The sequence below is a fragment of the Tubulanus polymorphus genome, chromosome 5, assembly GCF_964204645.1.
Source record: "Tubulanus polymorphus chromosome 5, tnTubPoly1.2, whole genome shotgun sequence".
Taxonomy (NCBI): Eukaryota; Metazoa; Nemertea; class Palaeonemertea; order Tubulaniformes; family Tubulanidae; genus Tubulanus; species Tubulanus polymorphus.
In genome coordinates this window covers 19053894-19075841 of record NC_134029.1, presented here as the reverse complement: position 1 = coordinate 19075841, position 21948 = coordinate 19053894, and the positions used below count along the sequence as shown (strand labels likewise).

The 21948-nt window shown below is 41.4% G+C and overlaps 1 protein-coding gene across 1 annotated transcript in view; it reads left to right on the top strand.

Annotated features, from left to right (window-relative positions):
• Positions 1 to 21948, top strand: part of LOC141906419 (RNA polymerase II elongation factor ELL2-like) — a 34030-nt gene that overhangs the window by 4156 nt on the left and 7926 nt on the right. Inside the window, exons 2-9 of the mRNA XM_074795707.1 lie at positions 1201 to 1248; positions 2569 to 2687; positions 4690 to 4809; positions 6068 to 6559; positions 12992 to 13062; positions 15865 to 16027; positions 19703 to 20044; positions 21290 to 21461. Of these exons, the coding sequence (XP_074651808.1) occupies positions 1201 to 1248; positions 2569 to 2687; positions 4690 to 4809; positions 6068 to 6559; positions 12992 to 13062; positions 15865 to 16027; positions 19703 to 20044; positions 21290 to 21461 (1527 nt within the window). The remainder of the gene's footprint in view (positions 1 to 1200; positions 1249 to 2568; positions 2688 to 4689; positions 4810 to 6067; positions 6560 to 12991; positions 13063 to 15864; positions 16028 to 19702; positions 20045 to 21289; positions 21462 to 21948) is intronic.

The window sequence follows — 21948 nt, the reverse complement described above, 5'->3', positions numbered from 1 at the left end:
TTTGGCTCGAGTCTGATCCGTGCCAATTTGGCCCGGGCCACGTCTCCGTGTGATGGTGGCTACAGAACAACTAGAGGTAGGCTTATCGGAAAATTGGAACGACGCCCTTTTATACTGAATTTTTTACGTATTTTCCGCGATGATGGATCATCGTATTTGGATGATGATGATAAAATACAGATTTTAGGCTTAAAACAGCGGTTAATCATTATGCATATTTCAGGGTGCTTTCGTGCGGATAAGCCTGATATGAAAATAGAAATAATGACAACTGAAAAATGTCACGCCGCAATGTCGCAATGTCGGATTACAGATATCACATTCACATACACCAGCTGCGCATGCTAGACGTGCACACGCGCGCGCCTGGTCTTAGTATGACGCGCTCGCTGAGAAATGTGCTGTTTCAGCAAAATCGGCAAGATTTACCTATCGATGGTATAAATCATGAGAAATGATTTTCAGATTTGGAAACAGATTGCGAATGACTTTTTATTCCATTGTCATCGGCGCACAATCCGTTGTTTGTTTATATACGGTCTGCAGCGATAGAATTCATGATTCGAACGTGAAAAGCCTGCTATCTGCCTATAGATAGGTGGGCGGGTTGGGTGGTTGAATATACATATAGCCGGGTTCGTAGCAGTCCTCGGATTTCCTCAAGTGGCGCTGGAACTGCAAGCCGCGCGGCAATAATTTGCTGAATGACATATTTTCTTTTTCTTTGAATACCATGTTTTTGATGTAAATGCGCCGCGGCAACGTAACATTAAAGCTAGTTTGAAATCGGCGATTCCAATTCCAAGCCAAGCAGGCCTATCTATTTTTTTAGTTTCGAATATCTACAGTTGCCGATTGCGAGTCTACATCATATATACAGTTGATAGAGGTTTTGATAAAAATGTACGGTTGCATGGTTGATATTTTTTTAGTTGAAATTAGAAAATTCAATTTTCGGAATAAGTATTCGTAGTAATACATGTATTTGAAAATAAATGAATAAATTAGAAACTGATATGAAACTGAGCCTAGACTCGCATATGGTGGAATTTTTTCAGGTAACTTAGTAATTTTCGTTATGCATACAATGACTATATGGCTATTTTATAGGTATGATTTTGAAATCTATGTGGTGTATGCAACCGATCAATTGTTATAGCTTGCTATGGTTCTAATAATGGCTTGTTTTTTATTTTGCAGAAATCGTGTAGCAGTAAATCTTCGATACAGTTCAAAGGTGAAAATGGGGTAAGTCTAAATTGAAATTCGTCGGTTTGCAGTCGTCGGTTGCCTTTCAGAGAATTAAGCCGAGGAAAAAATTATCGAAAACTTAAAGCTGCGATCACACGGAGACGATTTGATCCAGACCGAACTGCAGCACGGATCAGGCCCGAGTCGAATTTAGTTCATTCCTAATCGGAGAGCGCGTTCACGCGCAAATCAAGTCACATCTCGAATCAGTTGCAATTCACGCGCAATTATTTGACCTGTGCCCAAATTTGGCTCTAATTTGCTTCGACATTTTTGGTCAAACCAAACAGGCTCGGGGCCTATTCGGCATCCGTGTGACCAGTTTTTCCGGGTCTAATTTGGCCTTGGCCAAAAATGCTCATGCAATTGCGGCTTAATGGTACCTATTGGGCGAATGCGGGCTATAGGAGCACTGCGTCAACAATGATTTCAGCAGTTCATGTCTTCTGGCAGTATTTCACTAGTTATTGGGTACCGTGTTACGTCACAAGGAAATGGTAGTTTAAGGGGATATACTTTATTATTATGCCCATGGAAGGTACGGGCTCCAACCATTCTTTCATACTCGTACTTAAATACACTTGATTGAAAAACTTGTTTATGCTGTGTAACATGTATGTCAGTTTGTGATTTATGATGTCGGCTAAAGTCTATTGTCATCGGTTGTGCTGAAAAATTAAAAAAATAGCTCTGTGATAAAGTTATTTATCAAGTTAACCTGGCGCAAAAATAAGGTTCACCGATTACTAATTGCTGCTTTATTTCGAATGATATCGTAATGACATGAACTCGATCGGATAAAGCAATCGCGAGGCGACCCACGAATGTTTCTGAGTTTTATTCAGGTTATTGTTACGTGTATTATATGCTTATTGGGACGGTATGTCCTTTCCGTCATCCCCGGTTAGGGATGCCGTTGATCGATGTCGTTGCTAGACTCATCGACGGCATGCGCCCCTGCCCTATTGGCCCGAGTGCACGGGCACATATACAGGTTCGGCACATGGAAACTTACAGCACCAAGCAGATTGCTCGTTGTATAATCGCCGGGGCGCATTTCATGGATAATCATAAATGATTGATTTTGTTCGATTTTTAATTGCAATTAAACTTTAAAGACCGAGTGATTATAGGCCGAACTGGTGGTTCCTCGACAATTCCACTCATGAATTGTAGATAGCCATAGATTTGTATGTCCCTCATTTGGGGATAGTTTACTCTACGGTTGTCTTGTGTCGTCGATTCTGGAATTGGTTAGCAATGCAGACGTAACTCGGGGAAAATACTGGGCTTATTTATTTTTATGCTATTTTTCAGTTGATCAGTATACCCGATGTGTCTTCCAATGGAAAGCGAACGTACCATTTCAACTTATCCAGCATTCAAGGCGATCCCAACGGCAGCTTCGATTGTATCCAGCAGCAAAGTCGACGCAGGTAAATTTTTTCTGAAAGATCTTCACTTATGTAGTAATAGGCCAGGTGTTTGTTGGCGCATGAGCGTTAAATTTGTTGGAGTTCGACGAACAACAGCTCCAAAACAGCGCCAAAAAGAAATATGAAAGATAACAATTACGATGACGATGATCATGGAATTTTGGGTCAAGAATCAGGGAATTATCGGGGAATTTTGGATTTCTAGATCTGTAAGAACCTTGAAAATAACAATAACAGTTATGAATTTAGGCATTCATTATTTTCTCTTTCATGAATTATTCCTATTGGTTCATCGTCATCAATATTGGGGCTAGCCTGGTTAGACTGGTTGCCAGTCAATTCAATTCAATAATTGATTCATCGAACCTTAATGTTGTATTTATATTATTCAATGTCGGCAATGTATATGTGTGTTATTTTGTTAAACTTTCAAGACGGTTGTCTTGTTCTATTTTTGAGAATAACAGCTGACACCATTACCAAGGTTTCTTATTGGCAAAAATTCGTGAAACTATAACTCAGGGGGAGTGGGTAGCTTTCATTATTGGCTTATTGCTAATCTTGCGGCCCACTCTCTCCCTCTCAGGTCACCTGAGAAAAAAAAGATGCCCGTTTAAATGTCACGGAGCAAAATGACGTGATATTTGAAATTGGCTGGTTTTGAATCGAGATTTCTGTAATTGGTCTTCTACCATCAGGGCTGTATTATTATCACGTTTCAGTCATTGTTCCCGTAAACTTGATTGTTGAATAGAAAAAGAAGAAAAAAATGATAACTCAACAGGCTGTCGATCATTTAAACATGCTGTATCACCTGTTGCTGAATTCTCTGATTATCGTTTTTTCCCCCCTGATAATTGTCGAAGCCAAATCTCTCTGCATCGACTCAGCTGAACTACTATGTAATTAACCCGGATTGCTCATGTAAATGGGTCAAATTTTGGCATATATGCCTTCCTACCAAAAATAGATTTTAAATTTTCTCTATTCTAATCAGGGACGACCTCCCCGTTCTGATTGATGTCGCAGATACGAAGCCATTAGGTCTAAGATTGGATTGTTTTTATATCGCGGGTGTTTTACGGAAATAGAACAGATGCGATCGTTTACCTTGACATTTATATTTCTTGACGCGCTCGCAGTCGAAAACAGCCCCTTAAAAAATTAACTCCTGCTTCTTCCTCTAATGACAACGTTTTTCGAATGAGTGAGCGTTTTGTTTCATCGTGTAATTTTCACGGGATTCGTTTACCGTCTTCGATATCCCGTTCCTGTGGTGTTTTCTACCCTTCTACCCGTTCATCTCGGGTGACTGGCGATCTTCTATTGTCGAAAATCAATGAATTTGTCCTTCGTAAAAGATCGAGGTTTTCATAGATAATTTAAGCGTTGCTGAAATGAATGAAAAGTTTTAGACGCACCCAATAACCACCGGGCGAAGTTCGTATGTCAGTTTGTCAGTACTGTACAGGGGTGGATCTATCAGAAAAAGGGGTGCGCACTACTTTCTAGGGTCACTACGTACATATGGGGCAGGGTCTGGGTATGCTCCTCCAGACAATTTTGGAAAATTAGATACATTTTGAGCACTTTCCTGGTTGAAATTAGTAATGAAATATGTTCACAATTTCACCATTTTCTAAACAAAAAGTCTTGGGTAGAAAATTCAAAGGTCACTCTGCCAAAAAAGGGGATACGCACCCCCTGGATCCGCCACTGCTGTAGTTTGAAAAGTAGTGAATTACGGGATTGAGTGCGGTGGCTGTAGTTTGGACCTAGTTCCAAGATGGCCGACACTGAAACTGGTTAAGACCGAACTATAGTGTGTTCTATTACTAGCCGCAACCTCTAGTCGACTAATTACAAAATGTGAAAACCATAAGATTGACGAAAACCATTCGCAACTACGCATCAGGTTCTTGAACGTTTTTATGACTGATCTATTAAAGTTTCTCTGCTAGTTTCAAAAAAATGTTTTTTTTTTCTGTTGTTGCTCTTATAGTTCTCAGTTGGACCTGTTGGGTAGCATGAACCATCGTATGACTATTCAAGCCGGCGAGGACGTGTACCAAGCGACGAAAGAGAAAATGACGTTAGCCGAGGAGGAGTCGAAGAAAGTCTGGTGAGTGTTTTTTAGGAATCGACTTATTAACCCATTCAGTGCTGACTAATTAATACCCTATAGTGCTGGAGATAATTTGAAATTGTTGACAAATTCTACCCTAGTGTGTTGAATAACGGGAATACCGCTATAGTGCGTCTACACTGCGGCGCGGTGTATCGTTAGTTACTAATATTTAACTATGTTTGACAGGTGCTGCCATCTTTCAAGAGAGATAAATACTCATAACTAATTAAATCAATACACCACAGTGCGGTGTACTAGCAAAATCCAACACTGATTTATACACCGCACTGCGGTGTAGACGCACTGAAAGGGTCAAGGAAGCTGTTTTCGGTGCGATATAAACTCTTTGATGTGCCGAGATATGTCTGTTGAATTGCCGCGTCGTTAGTCCGTCACCAGCAGTTGGCAATCATATAGACCATTAATCGGGGTGGCCACTTACAAGGAAATCGGGGAAAAGTTGGGGAATTTTCATTTCCATTAAAAAAAAATCGGGGAAATTTGTTGAGCTGTAGGGACTTCCTTGATTTCTTGAATAAACCCTCGAAATAGAACAGTGAATGATAAAACCACTTGAATAAAAGTAAATGCTAAACTTACGCTTTTACATATATAATAATTTTTCCATGAGACAATGTCATGTCGTACCTTCAATGCATATTAAATTGACTTACAATGCATTGTATGGCATCGTATTGCAACTAATATTATCAGCGTAGACACTTTTTTTTTAAGACCTGAATTACGCGCAAAATCAATTGATAACTTAATTACCATTCAACTACTTTTTGATATCCAATTACGGTTGTTTGTCGTGAACGCCGTTCCAAATGGAATACCTAAGCAGTCATTGGATCTAATTTCGATGTTTTGTCCTCAGTGAATGTGATGCCAGCGCCACCGAATGGCACGATGAAACACTGGGTCATTCGCAGTGAAAATCAGTTCATTTTTCGATGAAATTTGATTTCTAGGTTTCCAAATCGAAAATTATCAAGTCATCGTATAAATATAAGATCTGCTTTCTCACTCAGTTTATGGTATAGATTTCACTGAAAATTGATTGAATGATGAGAAAAGTTGATTAGAATTTAATTTAGGAATGAAACGGGGTGCCGGTATCCCATTCCTGTGAAGAATATGCCCTATGATTTTTGTTGATGTTGGAAAAAAACACTGGGTAATTTTAAAACAAACTGTATTTCTCGTTGAGCCTTTTCTAAATGTTGTCCGTCGCTGTCTTTTTTTTCAGCGCTAAAGAAATCAAACCCAGTGGACCTAATATAGGACGCCGCGTAAAGAAAGTGATCAAACATAGTAGCTTGAAACTTCCGCCGACCAACACGAACTCGGTTTTAGGTCGATCGTCGGACGGCGTCAGAATCGGCCACAGTTCACGCCTGGAGAATAGCGGCAGTTCGTACCACGGCGGCGCGTTCAAATCCGGCATAAACACTTCCCAGAGACCGCCGCATAGTCAAAGCAACTCTCTCAATCACCACCAGCAACAGCATCATCATCATAATCATCATAATCAGCAGCAGCAGCATCATAGCGGCGCTGCTAGTAGTCAGTACAATCGGAACGCATCTCAAAGTCAACAGCACAGTCAATCGCAGTCGTCTATCAGTCCCAGTCACCCACCACCACCACCGCCGCCGCCATCGTCGGCTATTCCGAAAACGCGTGAAACTATCCACAAACCCCCAGTCTCGAATTCCGGTATCATCAACAGACCCTACAGGTACGTACGTGAACATGGTTAATTCATCTGTATTTCGTGTCCTATCAGTACAGGGTAGTATCCTATCTGACCTGGAAAACCTTGAAAACTCAGGGAATCGGAAAAATCAGGGAAAATTTGACGAATTTTGTCACGTGGTCTCTCCTGTCTGAGAAAATGTCACATTCTCCAACGGTGGCCAGTTGGAACCTGATGCACAAGTTTCAGAAAAACACAGGAATACGGGATCAAACATTTTGATATCGGAAAAATTGCTTCCCGAAGCCATGTTTCAAAAAAGGTGTTTCCCTGTGTCGTGTGCGTTGGGCTTAAAACCGAACAGGAATGGAGAGTCCCTGTTTTCAGGAACGCTTAATGGGATAGCCCCCTTGTGAGTGAATTTTGTAGAAAACCATAACTGATTTGGTCGACATGTATTTTTGTATAGCTGCATGCACGGTCGAATGACACTTGACATTTTTGCAGGTTTCAGAAAAATTAGGCAAATGGAAATTTTTTTCCCAGGCCCTTGAAGGCTATGGAAATTTTCCTCTACACCTATGGGAAAGGTACAGAAATTCTGAAAATGGTCCCAAAAAAAAATTTACCTTCTATTATGAATTTTAGATTATCTGCCTAAATATCTTATTACACAGACACTTTGTCAATGTCAATGGTGAATTGATAATGGCATTTGATACTTTGAATGGGCCTGCATTGTCTGTTCAAGGTTAGGGGTATGGAAAATTTATATCTGTGTATGGAAAATTTATGGAAAACGAAATTGGGAAACCTGTAAAAACCCGGGACAGAGGTTTGTACTGTATAGCAGACTTGGTGCCATACCCTTGGCGCAGAGCATAGGGATTTCTTGCGTGTCAATTATGTTGGTATTTTATGAAAAAAACTATAGTCGAATGAAAGTTACGCTTGTATGGAACCTCATAATGATATCCAATTTCGTTGTTGAGCGTTTTCGGTTATTACGCCGTATTCCTGTTGTGTCTAAATTAGTGTCAATTAAGAGACGAATTAAACTGGCTAGTGTATACTATATTTTTGCCGCTTGACGCAAGTCATACGTGTCTTCTGTGTATCGGATCGGGTAAACGCTGCTCGGTGTCTGAATTTTTGTGGTGCGAATTCGTACGAAAATCGACCTATTAATGGCTAGAATAAGGAAATCCTATTCTATGAATAAATCGGCCGCAGAATCTTGTTGTGAGTCTTGCGATTTGGTAGCGCGAGAGTCAGTCAAGAATTGCCATCCACTAGCTCAAACATTTGACATTGATCTTTAACTCATCAAATGTTGATGATAGTTCAGTCAGTTCAGTCGAAAGGGTGTAATATCAGATTTTAGCCCTAATGGTACAGTCCCAGTGGGCTATTCATGCGTCTGTCAGTCCGTCCGTACAGAATCCAAATATTTTGGGATGTTTTGAAGACACTTAAATGGATTATCTTAATATAATGTTCATACGTGTATCTTCCCTAAACACACCTGTCGCCCAAAAACTGGCCTAATTAGATTCTAGATGGCCGCATTGTTGTGCGATTGAATTGTGGAATAACATGGTTTTTCCATACACATGTACATTATTATTATTTTGATAATCATTATTGAGCATTGTATTTAATGAGATATATAGAATATTTCCGTATTAAATAGTAGATATCTATCATTGACTTAGGCCTATGTCAAGGTGACGTATTATTGGTTCCAAGGTTATCACAATGAATTACACAGTTGTTGCTCATGACTAATGTGTAATTGTCAGATTGTCACGAAGCAGTTCTCCAAGTGGATATTACTGGACCAATAGTTACTGATTTATCAGAGTAGTAATAACTGAAAAGAGTGTTACGATATCTATATGTGTACGGTTGTATTGTGACCGATATCATCTGAAGAAAAAAAAACTAGTGTCATGTTGCACTGTTGCACTGTTTTGAGTGAAATATGCTGTGGTTATTTCATTTCTGAGCAGGCGTATGGGAAGATGAATTGATGCATCATTGACCCAGTCGGTGACTGGTATAGTAACGGGGAACTAGCTCGATATTCAGGGTGGTTAATACGTGTCGCAGATTCCATTGGTGATCTGCGTCTTCCAGTTCCGAGTCCTCAATGAAGTTGATGACAAAAACTCCGACTCCGGATGAGACTGTAGTTTATTTTGAACTGCAGACAATTGGGTACCCGCGGTGCTACTGCTGCAATCAATGATTCTACGTTCCGGGTTCGCTAGTAGATGATAGTTGGATCGTCTGCATTTTGATCGTTCTACATTTTGATTAAATCTGGGTGATAATAAATCAGGGTTTCTAAAGTCCTTCTTTGTCCTGCTTTTGAAAAAAGTCTGGGCATGTGTCATCTTTGTCCTTCTTTTTGACTCTTAGTCCTTCCTTTTGATGAATAAGTTCTTCCAAATTTGATTTTTTTGTCGCGAATTCAACAGTTTGTTTTAATGGGAAAAATTGAGCTGCATATGTCTTTTAATTGGTGAAGGCATTACGTAAATGCTTCCTTATGGGTCCTCATTTTACTGGAAGATACTTCTTTCTTAGTCAAATATTTCGGAAAAAGTCCATCTTGTAGGCCTACTTCTTTTTGTCCTGGCCTTATAGCGCTAGAAACCCTGTATATGCATCGTGATGTTGAGCATATATATATAAAAAGGGGGTGCGCACTACTTTCTAGGGTCACTACGTATATATATTTTATTTATTCCGTCTGCTGCGTATGACAAAAGTTTCTATTTTTCGATGCTGATTCTTCTGAAAATGGTTCCGTTTCCTGGAAATGTTTTATGGGATTAGGCTGTATGTTGTCGCGCGCAGCCGCCGAGTTATTGTCGAGACGTATTTATGGCTTTTTATCTCCGCGGGTCATAATAACCGGCAGCGCAATGATGATGTCATAGTGAACTGGTGTAAACTCCAATCAACCTGTCTGATTCATTCGTTGGTCTAATTGAAAATTAGAAAGATGTATAGCTTGGGTTTCCAGCGGGCCTTCCAAGTCCTTCTTTTTTTTGGAAATATTTTGGACAAACATCATCTTTGTCCTTCTTTTTTACTCTCAGTCCTTCTATTTGATGAAAAAGTCCTTCCAAATTTGAATTTTATGTATTTTTCGTGTGCAATTTTGTCGCACTTCGACTGAAGCATTTTATTACTTAGCCCTTGTAATTCAAGTGTCAGTAAGATTGGATGTACAGGAAATCGTTATGGAATTACCTTTGAATGTATGACTGGTCTACATTACTAGTATTCTGGTGAAGGCATTGTGAAAATGCTTCCTTAAATGCTTCCTTATGGGTCCTCATTTTACTGGAAAGAACTTCTTTCCGTGTCAAAAAAAGTCCTTCCCTTTGGGCCCAAAATTGCCGAAAAAGTCCTCCTTAGTACTTCTTTTTATTGTAGCTTTACTGTTGGAAACCCTGTGCAGGGGTCAGTTGCATAGTCATGGCTTAGACTTAAAACCAGTATAAGACTTAAAGACCTAAGATTTAAGACCACTTTTGGACTTGAGTCATGACTGAAAAACCAGCCCCAGGGGCCAGTTGCATAGTCATGGCTTAGACTTAAGACCAGTCTAAGACCAACTAAGTTCTATAGCCAATCTAACAACTTAAGTACAGTCTTAAGATTTAAGACCACTTTTTGACTTAAGTCACAACTGTGCAACTGGCCCCAGGTTCTTACATGCGTTTCTGATAGTTTTGGAAAATGGGGAATTTTTTTCAGGCCCTTGAAAAGCTATAGAAATATATCTTTTTTGGACTTAAAGTGTTAACTCCACCTGCGCGACCCTGTAGTTGCCACTAGCTAACCTGTGAAAAATTGTTGTCCTTTTAATTCAATTTATGTGTGTAACTTCATGACCCGTGAATGATCGTAACAGATGTCTCTCTTTTGTCAACATTCATGTGAGGATGACATTCACTACTCGAATATATTCGCACACAGATAATGAGATAGCGAGCATTTGAATGTCAGTTCTGTATATCAAAGCAACTTTTTAAAAAAAGGGCCATATCGGGCCAGGTCCACTAGCTCATTGAACCTGGGTTTTGAGGTATTTGGATTCGACGAAAACCCGCGTTCTCAGCGAGAAGCGCTACGTTAAACTCATCTCCCGTAGCACGGATCTACGTGTGCAGTTCAAGGTCAAGGTCAATTGTGGCACCCTGTCTGTTCAATCCCTTACAACCATGTACCGCACTGCACATGCGCCAATACGCTGGACTTTCTGAGAAATTGATCTCAACTGCGGTTGAAAGAACCGCCATTTTGTTTTTTTAAGTCTGCGCATGCGCAATGGGGTACATGGTTGCGAAGGATTGAAAAGACCATTTACCATTGAACACGGGTTTTACCGTCCTGCCCTACAGAATATGCGGGGTTTTGTGGGAACGGAAGTTAAATTCTTCTAAAACCCGGGTTTAATCAATAATGGGTTTTTCCTAATAGCAAACATTTCGAAGAACTTGTCTGAATGAGAAGTGATCTCTCTCTCTCCCTTTCTCTCCCCTACCTCCCTCTCTTCCGACCTCCCTACCTACCTCCCCTCTCTTCCTCCCTACCTACCTCCCCTCCCTACCTACCTCCCCTCCTTCCCCTCTCGATAGCGCCGCCACTATCCCAACCTGTATGTCTCCATTAATGAGAATGAGTTTGGTTTTACCCAATACGTCGTACAATCATTTCCGATTCGGGTATTCCTTTGACGATATTCAATAGAACCGCGGAAATCAGGTTATGGAAATTTCATGACAACTTTTTATCCCCGAAAAAAACCCGCTTGAACGTTATGGTCAATTTGCATGATTACGCCAAACGAGCGAACGCGCGATTGTTTTTGTATTCGTGTGAAAGTGACGATTTTATCATTCAGACTTTATCTGTCTATTTTGCTTAGTTTGCAGAAAAAATTTCTATGACAGCAAATAACAGAGCGATGGCATAGGGTTTATTGTATTGATCTCTCACGTTTGAAATCGTTAGGGTAGATAGAATTTCTTGATAAGTCGATGAATGATTATTCATATCAGTGTTTTATGGACCCGAGGGTTTTATATTGGATATACCCGTTAGCCTGATATATTATTATTATCTGATATCTGCATGAAGCGTATTCCAATATGCACGGCCTTAACATTATTGGCATGAATTTGAATTTTCGCAGAAACCTTTATGGGGCACTCAGGTCGCCCTTACAACTGCAACTACAACTAGAAGCGATTGGTTCGAGCAACTGGCAGCGATCGTCAGCGACTGGTTTTTTCCCAGTCGCGGCGACCTGAGCGCGTCTACAACTGACAGCGACGGGTCGGCGACGCAAAAACTGCCAGTCGCTATGAGTTGAACATGTTGAACTTTCAGCAACGCGTCGCAGCGACTACCACTAGTTGTACAGCGTTTTTGTCGACCTGAGCGCTACTGCAACCGATTTCCGCGTTGTAGGGAAGTACTATAGTCATTTTGAACAGATCACATGATCAATTGAACTTGGGCGGCGCCATTTTGAACAGATCACATGATCAATTGAATCGCGCGTTGCAGCGACGGTCGAAGGGTGACCTGAGCGCGCACTGATTAGCGTTGAACGTTTCAATCCCGTTGCTGCCGGTCGCTTCTAGTTCTAGTTGTAAGCGACCTGAGCGCGGTTACAACTCGTGGTCTTCAGTTTCGTCGCGTCGTAGGGCGACCTGAGTGCTGCTTTAGATATGGAAAGTGGGACATTTAGAACTCGGTATTTTCAATATTGTAAAGTGTCAATTGATATTTGTTTAGCTGTGAATACTGGGGAATATTGCGTTAGTCCTAGCTTAACGTTTAACCTAGACCCAGATATGCCTAGTGAATAAATTCATAAATGAGCTAATTTTAATCCACTCGTTCATTCACGAGTGGGTAGGGTTGCGCGGTAGTATATTTCGCACGATCGGGGCGAATTCGTTTATCGCCCAGAGAAACTGACTGTATTCATGGTGACGAAGGTTTTGTCTCGATCGTCCGGTGAATCGCCCGTATCAAACGTTTTTGATATTTTCGGCGATTCAGCAGCAAATTCCCTTGTCTGCCCTTATTCTGCCAACTGATAAATTTTTATCAACCAGTAGGATGCATTATTGATATCATCTGATTTGTTAATTCGCCTTCACTGAGCGGCGTTCGCTGTTGGAACTTTGGTTTGATCGCTACATGGGGTATATAATTTAGAATAATATGAATTTAATTGTCACGATCGGGCGAAAAAATACGCTCGTCTGCCCCTAGCTTTTAGAATGGTGAAACTCGCTCTTACTATAGGTGGAAATGAAAATATAGAAATTCTATAAATTATTTCAGATGGTATCTTGCAATATAATATGTGTACAATGCATTTTATTCACGCTTTCTAAACCAAGTTTTCATTATCTTTTCTATTCTTATATTTTACAGAGATCGAGTGATACACTTGCTCGCTGTGAGACCCTATAAAAAGCCAGAGTTAATAGCCAGACTTCAGAGAGGTGAGTAGCTCGTGGATGATCATATCCTTGATTATTTCCTTCTTAAACACATGTGGAACCCTACTGTTATATGAGTGCAACTGATGTGCACCAATCCATGGAAATGGAAAATATCAATTTGTCACCAAGGGGGTTGGTTGATTGCATTTTTTGTAAAAGGGGCACTTCATAATTTTGTAAAAGAACAGTTAGGGTTAGATATCGCGAAGAAATCAAGCTCAGATACTAGTTTTAATTGTTGTTGGTTGTCACCCGGACACTTCATACTTTCAATAACAACAACAATCGAATAGTTGTTTTTTTTTCAAGAGGTCTGAGTTTTTCGGTTCAAGTCCATTATAGCGTGGAATAGTTCCCCGCTCAAAGATACATTTATAGAAAAGGAGTATTTCGGCTGCGACCGATTCTACTCGTCGACAATGTCTACAACCCCGATTGTCGACTGATTCTACTCGTCGACAATGTCTACAACCCCGATTGTCGACCGATTCTACTCGTCGACAATTTCTACAATCCTGATTGTCGACCGATTCTACTCATCGACAATGTCTACAACCCCGATTGTCGACCGATTCTACTCATTGACAATGTCTACAATCCTGATTGTGAAAATCAACTGATGGAAGCACGCAGCTCCTCGATCCCAGCCACTTTATATAAGGGTAATCCATGCACACGCGCAGCCCCTCGATCCCAGCCACTCTATATAAGGGTAATCCATGCACACACGCAGCCCCTCGATCCCGGCCACTCTATATAAGGGTAATCCACGCACACACGCGGCCCCTCGATCCCGGTCACTCATTATAAGGGTAATCCACACACACACGCAGCCCCTCGATCCCAGCCACTCTATATAAGGGTAATCCATGCACACACGCAGCCCCTCGATCCCAGCCACTCTATATAAGGGTAATCCACGCACACACGCGGCCCCTCGATCCCGGTCACTCATTATAAGGGTAATCCACACACACACGCAGCCCCTCGATCCCGGCCACTCTATATAAGGGTAATCCACGCACACACGCGGCCCCTCGATCCCGGTCACTCATTATAAGGGTAATCCACACACACACGCAGCCCCTCGATCCCGGTCACTCATTATAAGGGTAATCCACACACACACGCAGCCCCTCGATCCCAGCCACTATATAAGGGTAATCCACGCACACACGCAGCCCCTCGATCCCAGCCACTCTATATAAGGGTAATCCATGCACACACGCGGCCCCTCGATCCCGGTCACTCATTATAAGGGTAATCCACACACACACGCAGCCCCTCGATCCCGGTCACTCATTATAAGGGTAATCCACACACACACGCAGCCCCTTGATAGCAGCCACTCTATATAAGGGTAATCCACTCACACACCACCCCTCGATCCCTGCCACTTTATATAAGGGTGATCCACGCACACACGCGGCCCCTCGATCCCAGCCACTATATAAGGGTGATCCACGCACACACGCAGCCACTCTATATAAGGGTGATCCACGCACACACGCAGCCACTCTATATAAGGGTGATCCACGCACGCACGCGGCCCCTCGATCCCAGCCACTCTATATAAGGGTGATCCACTCACAAACGCGGCCCCTCGATCCCAGCCACTCTATATAAGGGTAATCCACGCACACACGCAGCCCCTCGATCCTGGCCACTCTATATAAGAGTAATCCACGCACACACGCAGCCCCTCGATCCCAGCCACTCTATATAAGGGTGATCCACTCACAAACGCGGCCCCTCGATCCCAGCCACTCTATATAAGGGTAATCCACGCACACACGCAGCCCCTCGATCCTGGCCACTCTATATAAGAGTAATCCACGCACACACGCAGCCCCTCGATCCCGGCCATTCTATATAAGCGTAATCCACGCACACATGCAGCCCCTCGATCCCGGCCACTCTATATAAGAGTAATCCACGCACACACGCAGCCCCTCGATCCCGGCCATTCTATATAAGCGTAATCCACGCACACACGCAGCCCCTCGATCCTGGCCACTCTATATAAGAGTAATCCACGCACACACGCAGCCCCTCGATCCCGGCCATTCTATATAAGCGTAATCCACGCACACATGCAGCCCCTCGATCCCAGCCATTCTATATAAGATTGTATAAACATGATTGTATACATTGTCGACGAGTAAAATCGGTCGACAATCGGGGTTGTAGACATCGTCGACGAGTAGAATCGGCCGATATTTAGGATTGATAGATCTCTACTTTTACCTGTTCTGGAGTTGAGCCGCACGTCCCTATGGCGTAATGTCGTAAGATTCAATCAGTCCAATATTGGCGGATTAATTCCAAATACCAGTCCAATGTGATAAGTCTCTGATGGAACTATTTAATACTATAATGGACTTGAGCCAGTTTTTCATTTCTGAGCTTTTGAAGCTTATGAGATAAGACTTAAATTGTGCAAGTGAGAATTTCGTTAAGCCCCGACTACGTTTTTGGTCCGTACTAGATTAGGCCAAACATTCACACAAGTTCCAAAAGGGCCCGTGATCTTTTGACCTGGGTTAAATTGCCGAACTGAAAAATTTCGGGCCAGCCCGTGCAAAATTTTAGCGTGGGTAAAATTATTGCATGTAAACGCAACTGGTTCCGGAAGTGACTCCTTCCTCGGTTTAGTATCAAGTGAGTGGTTTATGTTTGCACGCGTTCTCTACTTAGGCACGGGCCAACTTCGGCTCGGGGTCTAATCCCTGCCTATTCGTATCTGTGGATGCGACGTCTTCGTGGCTATGTATAATAAGCTGTGCATCTCTTTTCATTCAGATGGAATCCGAGAGAAGGACAAGAATTGCCTGGGCTCGATTCTCCAACAGGTGGCGTCGTTGAACGCTCGCGACAACACGTTCATGCTGACGAAATCGTTGTACAACGAGGTACAACTCGACTGGCCGTTTTATACTGAAGTTGATAAACAGCTTCTACGCAGGTACGTACATACATACACTAGATACGTATATATTCCTATTCGAGTATATCGGACAGGGTCAAGTCATTCATGCGATTGTTAATTTACATCTCTAATCATCACGGTGATTGTGGCGAGTCTGACGAAGTCTGAAAAGTGCTTACGTATGTTGAAATCTAGGAAGAGCCCTGATTACTAGCGCGCTTACTTTTCTGGTGAAAACGCTGAAAAGTACTTGATTTTTGCGCTGCGAAATTTTGCGCGATAAATTTTTTGCGCTCTGGTCCTTCCACCAGTAACAACTTATTTCAAGTGGTTAAATGAATTATTTAAAGTGCTTAAATGAATTCTAGATTTGATCAATAATGAATTTTCGTATTTCATGGCTTGATTATAGATTTTGAAAAATTCCGGGAAATCCTATATTACTTGATTTAGGAAAATGTTTTTGACTTTGACAGTAAAGACTTCTGCAGACCCATTTGCAGCGCAAACGTGACCTTAGTTAGAAGTGTTCTTAAAATCTTAAGACTAGAAGTCTTAAGTTGCTATTGAACTAAGATGATGTTAGTTAAATATGCCTGCATATCGTGGAATTCTTTTAATACACTGTTAAACTGGCTTAGCCCACCTATAGGCCTACTTACGTAGATATATATATATTTAGATCTCCGAATTAGGCAGGTTTGACTGTATTCGCGTGGGTGCTGTTGAACTTAATTTTGAAGAAAAAAAAAGCGCGCCAAAATGGCTTCCTCCGTTAAAAATTTGTCTGGGTCAAACGACTACGAGCGAGCGTCGAGCAATTTTTGATGAAATCGTGCCAACAGTGATACTTTTCTGCGATAAAAATTAACCTGGATTGCTCATTTTTTAAAATATCACGCGACTGGCGACTGCCTTTTGTCGGAATGGCTATGATCGCATACTCCATTCATTACCTAATGAATAGCTAGTTGATGTTCGTTAGCTACATGGCCTGTGCTGCGCGATATTTTTTCCGAAACAAAAGCAAACGCTTGTTTTTTTTCATTGCCACGTAACTAACCCTATCAGTGGGTTGGAAGAAATTTCTTATTGTTGGTGTGTGTACTTGAAGGAAAAAATCTGGAAATTAGTTGAGATTGCTCGATAGTGTTCGTTTACGTTTTGATGGCCCGAACACACTTAGCGATTTTATTCGCACGTCTGCGATTACAGATTTCGTAGCGAAATTCGCATAGTGTGTTCAGTCAGTTGCAGGCGATTTACGCGTGCGATCCGTCGCATGCGAAAATCGCACCGATCAAACATGTTAGATATTTTCGCTGCGAATTTGATCGCAGCGAATATTTTGGCACAGTGTGACCGTGAGATACGAATTTCACAGCGAACCACTTGAAATCGAACCAATCAATGACCAGCAACAACAACAACAATTTTAAGTTTCCTGGACGCAGCCATCTGTTTGATCACATGACCACGAACTCCGCATGAGGTCGCTAACAGCTGATCGCATAGGTGTGTCCGCTCCGCTCTGTGCGATAAATTGGCCGCGAAATTCGCCGCGAATAAGTTCGCAGCGAAAAATCGCATAGTGTGTTCGGGGCTTTAAGCCTAGCGCACATCGACACTGCGATTGGAGACAACTAGTTGCTACCGAACGATTACCCCGCGCACATCGGAATCTAGTTACAACGGGTCAGTTGCAGCAACTGCATGGCGCATGTCGATCGTCGAGATCCAGAGCGCGCACATCGACGGATATGACTGCGATTGAGTACAACCAGTTGCTCAAAAGTAGAACATGGGCAACTGGCTGGAACTGGAGATAGATCGACGCTTACCAATCGTAAGCTCGCTCACATCGACACATTCAAGCAACTGATCGTATCCAGCCAGTTCCTCTCATGCGCCGAAAACTGCCTTGCAACTAGTTGTCTCCAATCGCAGTGTCGATGTGCGCTGGGCTTTAATTGATCGGATTCCTAGCAGATCAGGTCAGGGAAAACAACTTGCATGTCCGGGAATAGTCGGGGAAAACAACGGTTCCCGATCGATAATACGTTAATACGCAACACCTCGACGTATCGCTTTCGGGCTTTTTGAAAATCGCTGCATTTCTACGACGAATCGATACGCGCTAATGCGATGAGACGACGAACGTAGTCGCTATCGTCGCGTGTTTTCCCGTCGATGTTGACGACGACAGCAGTTTTTCGTTTTTCGTGACTGCAGGGAAACAGAAATGCGCTCCGAATTCTGCGTGTATTATTAAGTAGAGCTGCCGTTAATTGAACTTGCCTCGGGAATCGTTTCTAAAATGTGTATAGATTTTTAATAATCGATTCTGTAGACAGAGATAGAGAGAGAGAGAGAGAGAATTGCCGGCGGCGTTTTTCCTATATTTAAAAACCGCGTTTGAAGGTTTTCAAATTCGGTTGTGTTGATAGTTCATTGCTAATGACCACCCGCCCGGAACCTCCAATGCTACTGTGGCAAGCATGGATACATCGGCTTTGGGCCACCTTGGTCTTTTGACTAACTTGGATGAAGGGGAATCATTTTTGTGACTTCCTAACGTATTTTCCTATCCTTAACTTGGACTTCAGGATCCCCGCTTGCCTTGCACCAATTTCACCAGTTTCAGTTGGTCCCGAGTTAGGCCAGGTTTACTGTAGTTCGTGATCCCCGGAGCAGTATATCTTACATACGCTTGAAAAATTCAATCAACTTTTCTCTAAAATAATGTATATAAATTCAGGAAAATTAGAAATATTCTCATTTGAAGTAGTTATATGAATATTAACTTATTTTGAATGGTGTAAGACTGACTATTATATCAGTCAAAACCACCTGGTTCCCTTATTTGGATCATTTTCAACTTCCATTCAGTGCCTTGGTACAGGCATACATCCAAGCATAGTAAATCATCTATCATGTATAGTGATTTGATTTTATGACCTCTGCTTAAACAAAGGTTCGCTGAAAAGTCTAGTCGGACATCTGTCATCAGTCTGCTATTAAATCATCATTAGTTTAGTAATCTATATTAGATATAAACCAAATGTTAGGTATTAACCAAATGCTAAGTGGCCGAACGATGGTACTTGAGCACAGGAATTAGCAAAATGTAAAAAATCATAGACTTAATTTCTGATTACGTTGCTTCATATTGTAGTCACCTTAGTGCGTCAACTCACGCATATTGAAAAAAATCATTCAGTGAAATCATTTCAATGATATATAAAACACAACTATCAAAATCTTCAAGACAATTAGATGATTTTATTTAAATGATTCACGTTTCAATCTATTTCGACTCTACTCTTCAAGTCCTGAAAGAAATGAGCAAATACTAATTTATGCATAGTATTCTATTACTAATTACTTCTGAGACAAGTAATAGAATACTATGCATAAGTTTGTATTTCATTTCATTCCTTGATAAGGACTCTGAAGAGATGAGTCGATTTAAACGTGAATCATGTAAATAAAATCATTTAATCGTGACGATTTTGACAGTTGCGTTTTAATTCTGAAATTACCTGATTTTCCCTGTTTTCCCTGATCTGTACGAACCCTGTCTATTGCCTCTATTGTTAGTGTCCTACTGGACACCAGCGTTCCCGGTGGGTTCTGGATGCTCTGCCAAAATTATATGAGATCGTTTGAATTCGAAGAATTTTTGACAATAATCGTTTCTTTTCGTTGTAGACGTCTTCCGCGCGAGCCGAGTGGCACGCCATCGCCTCCGACCTCGGGTGTTTCTCCGCTCAGTAGTTTGGGCAGTCAGCAGAACAGTCCGGTACTCGCGTCTCATCAACAACAACAACAACAACAACATCATCAATCTCAAAAGCGGCCACACCAGTCGACGACCGACGACGCTAAACCACCGCCTGTAAGCAATAAGAAACCGCGTCTATCCGACAAGAGTAACCAGAATGCCATCATCCAGGACGCCGATTCGACTCAGTCGCGTAAAGAGAACCAACGCGGCGGTGTCAGTCCACCGGAAATGGCGAGCTCGACGTCAGATACTCCCGACTACGTTAAGTAAGTTTTGATATATCTGTTTAAATATCTCGCCCATTATCGGGCTCTGTCTGTCATTAATTAAGGTGGAGCAGCCCATTGGAGAGATTCACTTTTCCTTTAACACTTTCGGTGTATATAAATCAGTTATGGACTTTGCTAATACACTGCATTTGGGTGTATTGATGTGATAAGAAATTAGTTTTTATCTCCATTGAAAGATGGCAGCACCTGTCAAATGGTGAAATAGTAGCAACTAACAATACACCGCACCACGGTGTAGATATACTAAAGCAATGTTCCCATTGTACAACACACTTGGTTGGAATTTTTTTGAAATTTTCAAATTAAATTTTGATCAGCACTGATCAGCACTGAGTGTTAATCCAAAAGTCAGCCATCTAGTTCGTGAGACAAATATGATTTGCTAAGAAATGATCATCATATTCTTGTCAAATTAGAGGTATGATCATGTTGATATCTGGAAAACATGCTCTAATAGCACAAATTTCAAGGAAGTAAATGTCAGCGACGATTACATCGATGGAACTTCGATGAAATATGTCGACTTCGTGATCTTATCGGCGTAATGATCGATTGATCATTGAAAGCTCGACTTGTTGATCATGCTTTCGAATTTCAAGTCATTAAATAGCTTTTATCCTCTCGGCGTGGGCATGTTATATAATTGATGAATTTCCGTGTGTCGTGTGTATAGATTACGTAGACTTTAAACCAACAGATTTCTAGTTTCCTGGTCTCATTTTTCGAGTGGAAGAACTCTTCTTAATATTGGCCATACTATGGTCGACTTGATGTGGATTTTATATTCATTCACAATCTACCCATACATAAATGCATATGATGTATATGTTCATTTTCACGAGCCGTATTAATTTCATTGGGCCCAAATAATCTGGTTTAAACAGGATACTATATTACCTAACTGTTAGCTGAACTACCGTGTTTCTGACGAGGCCCACGTCGCGTTCATTCACGATTTATGAGAAACTATTTCATACGTACAGTAAACCTTGTTCAACTCCTAGGTCCGATTTGAGCGAAAGTCCAAGTTTAGGATCGAAAAATATGTTTGGTAGCGAGAAAATGATCTCGTTTTTATCTCGAGTCAGCAATGTCTGAGTTAAGCCAGGTTTACTGTATATATCAATAGTAAGCATGATCAAAACATCTATTTATTCTATATCAGTCAAAAGATTTGTATTTTGTATTAAGTTTTTTCACGCGTATTTTTCCTTTTTGCAGTCAATACACTGTGATCACTTCGAATGAGCAAAGGCAAAAATATAAGACTGTATTTAACTCTCAGTACGACGAGTACAGGAAACTGCACGCGAACGTCGATAAAGTCTCAAAGCGTTTCTCTGAGCTGGAACAAAGTTTACGCAAAACTCAAGAGGGCACTACTGATCATGAGGTGAGTTCAGTGGCTGTCAATCAGATGGACAGTGAAATGAATGGTCAGTATGGCGATGTCTTTTTACTGGGTAGTTGCTTATTTGTCTCTTGGACAAAAAGTTACATCCTAATGCATATCACCCCCTTCCCTAATTTGCGAAACTGCCTACCATTCCGGGATAGTTCCAAGTCAAAAATAGTTATCCCTATCCTAGTTATGCTAGTTATGCTATCCCTCTTTCATTCGATGTTGAAAATGAAAGTCGATTTTTTCAACCTGATGAAAATAACTGAAATCCTTGAAACTATTCCCTGATTCTGGAATGTTGGCATTTTTGCAATGTATACATTACAGCAGTATACATGTATATGGTAGGTAGGGATTGTTCGTTAATGTTAGATAAACTTTTGAGTGGATTTTAACTCAACTACATTGGCTATGAATTGAGTTAACCCACAATATTTGATTAAACCAGGCGCTGCTGTTGGTTAGAGTTAGTTGGCCA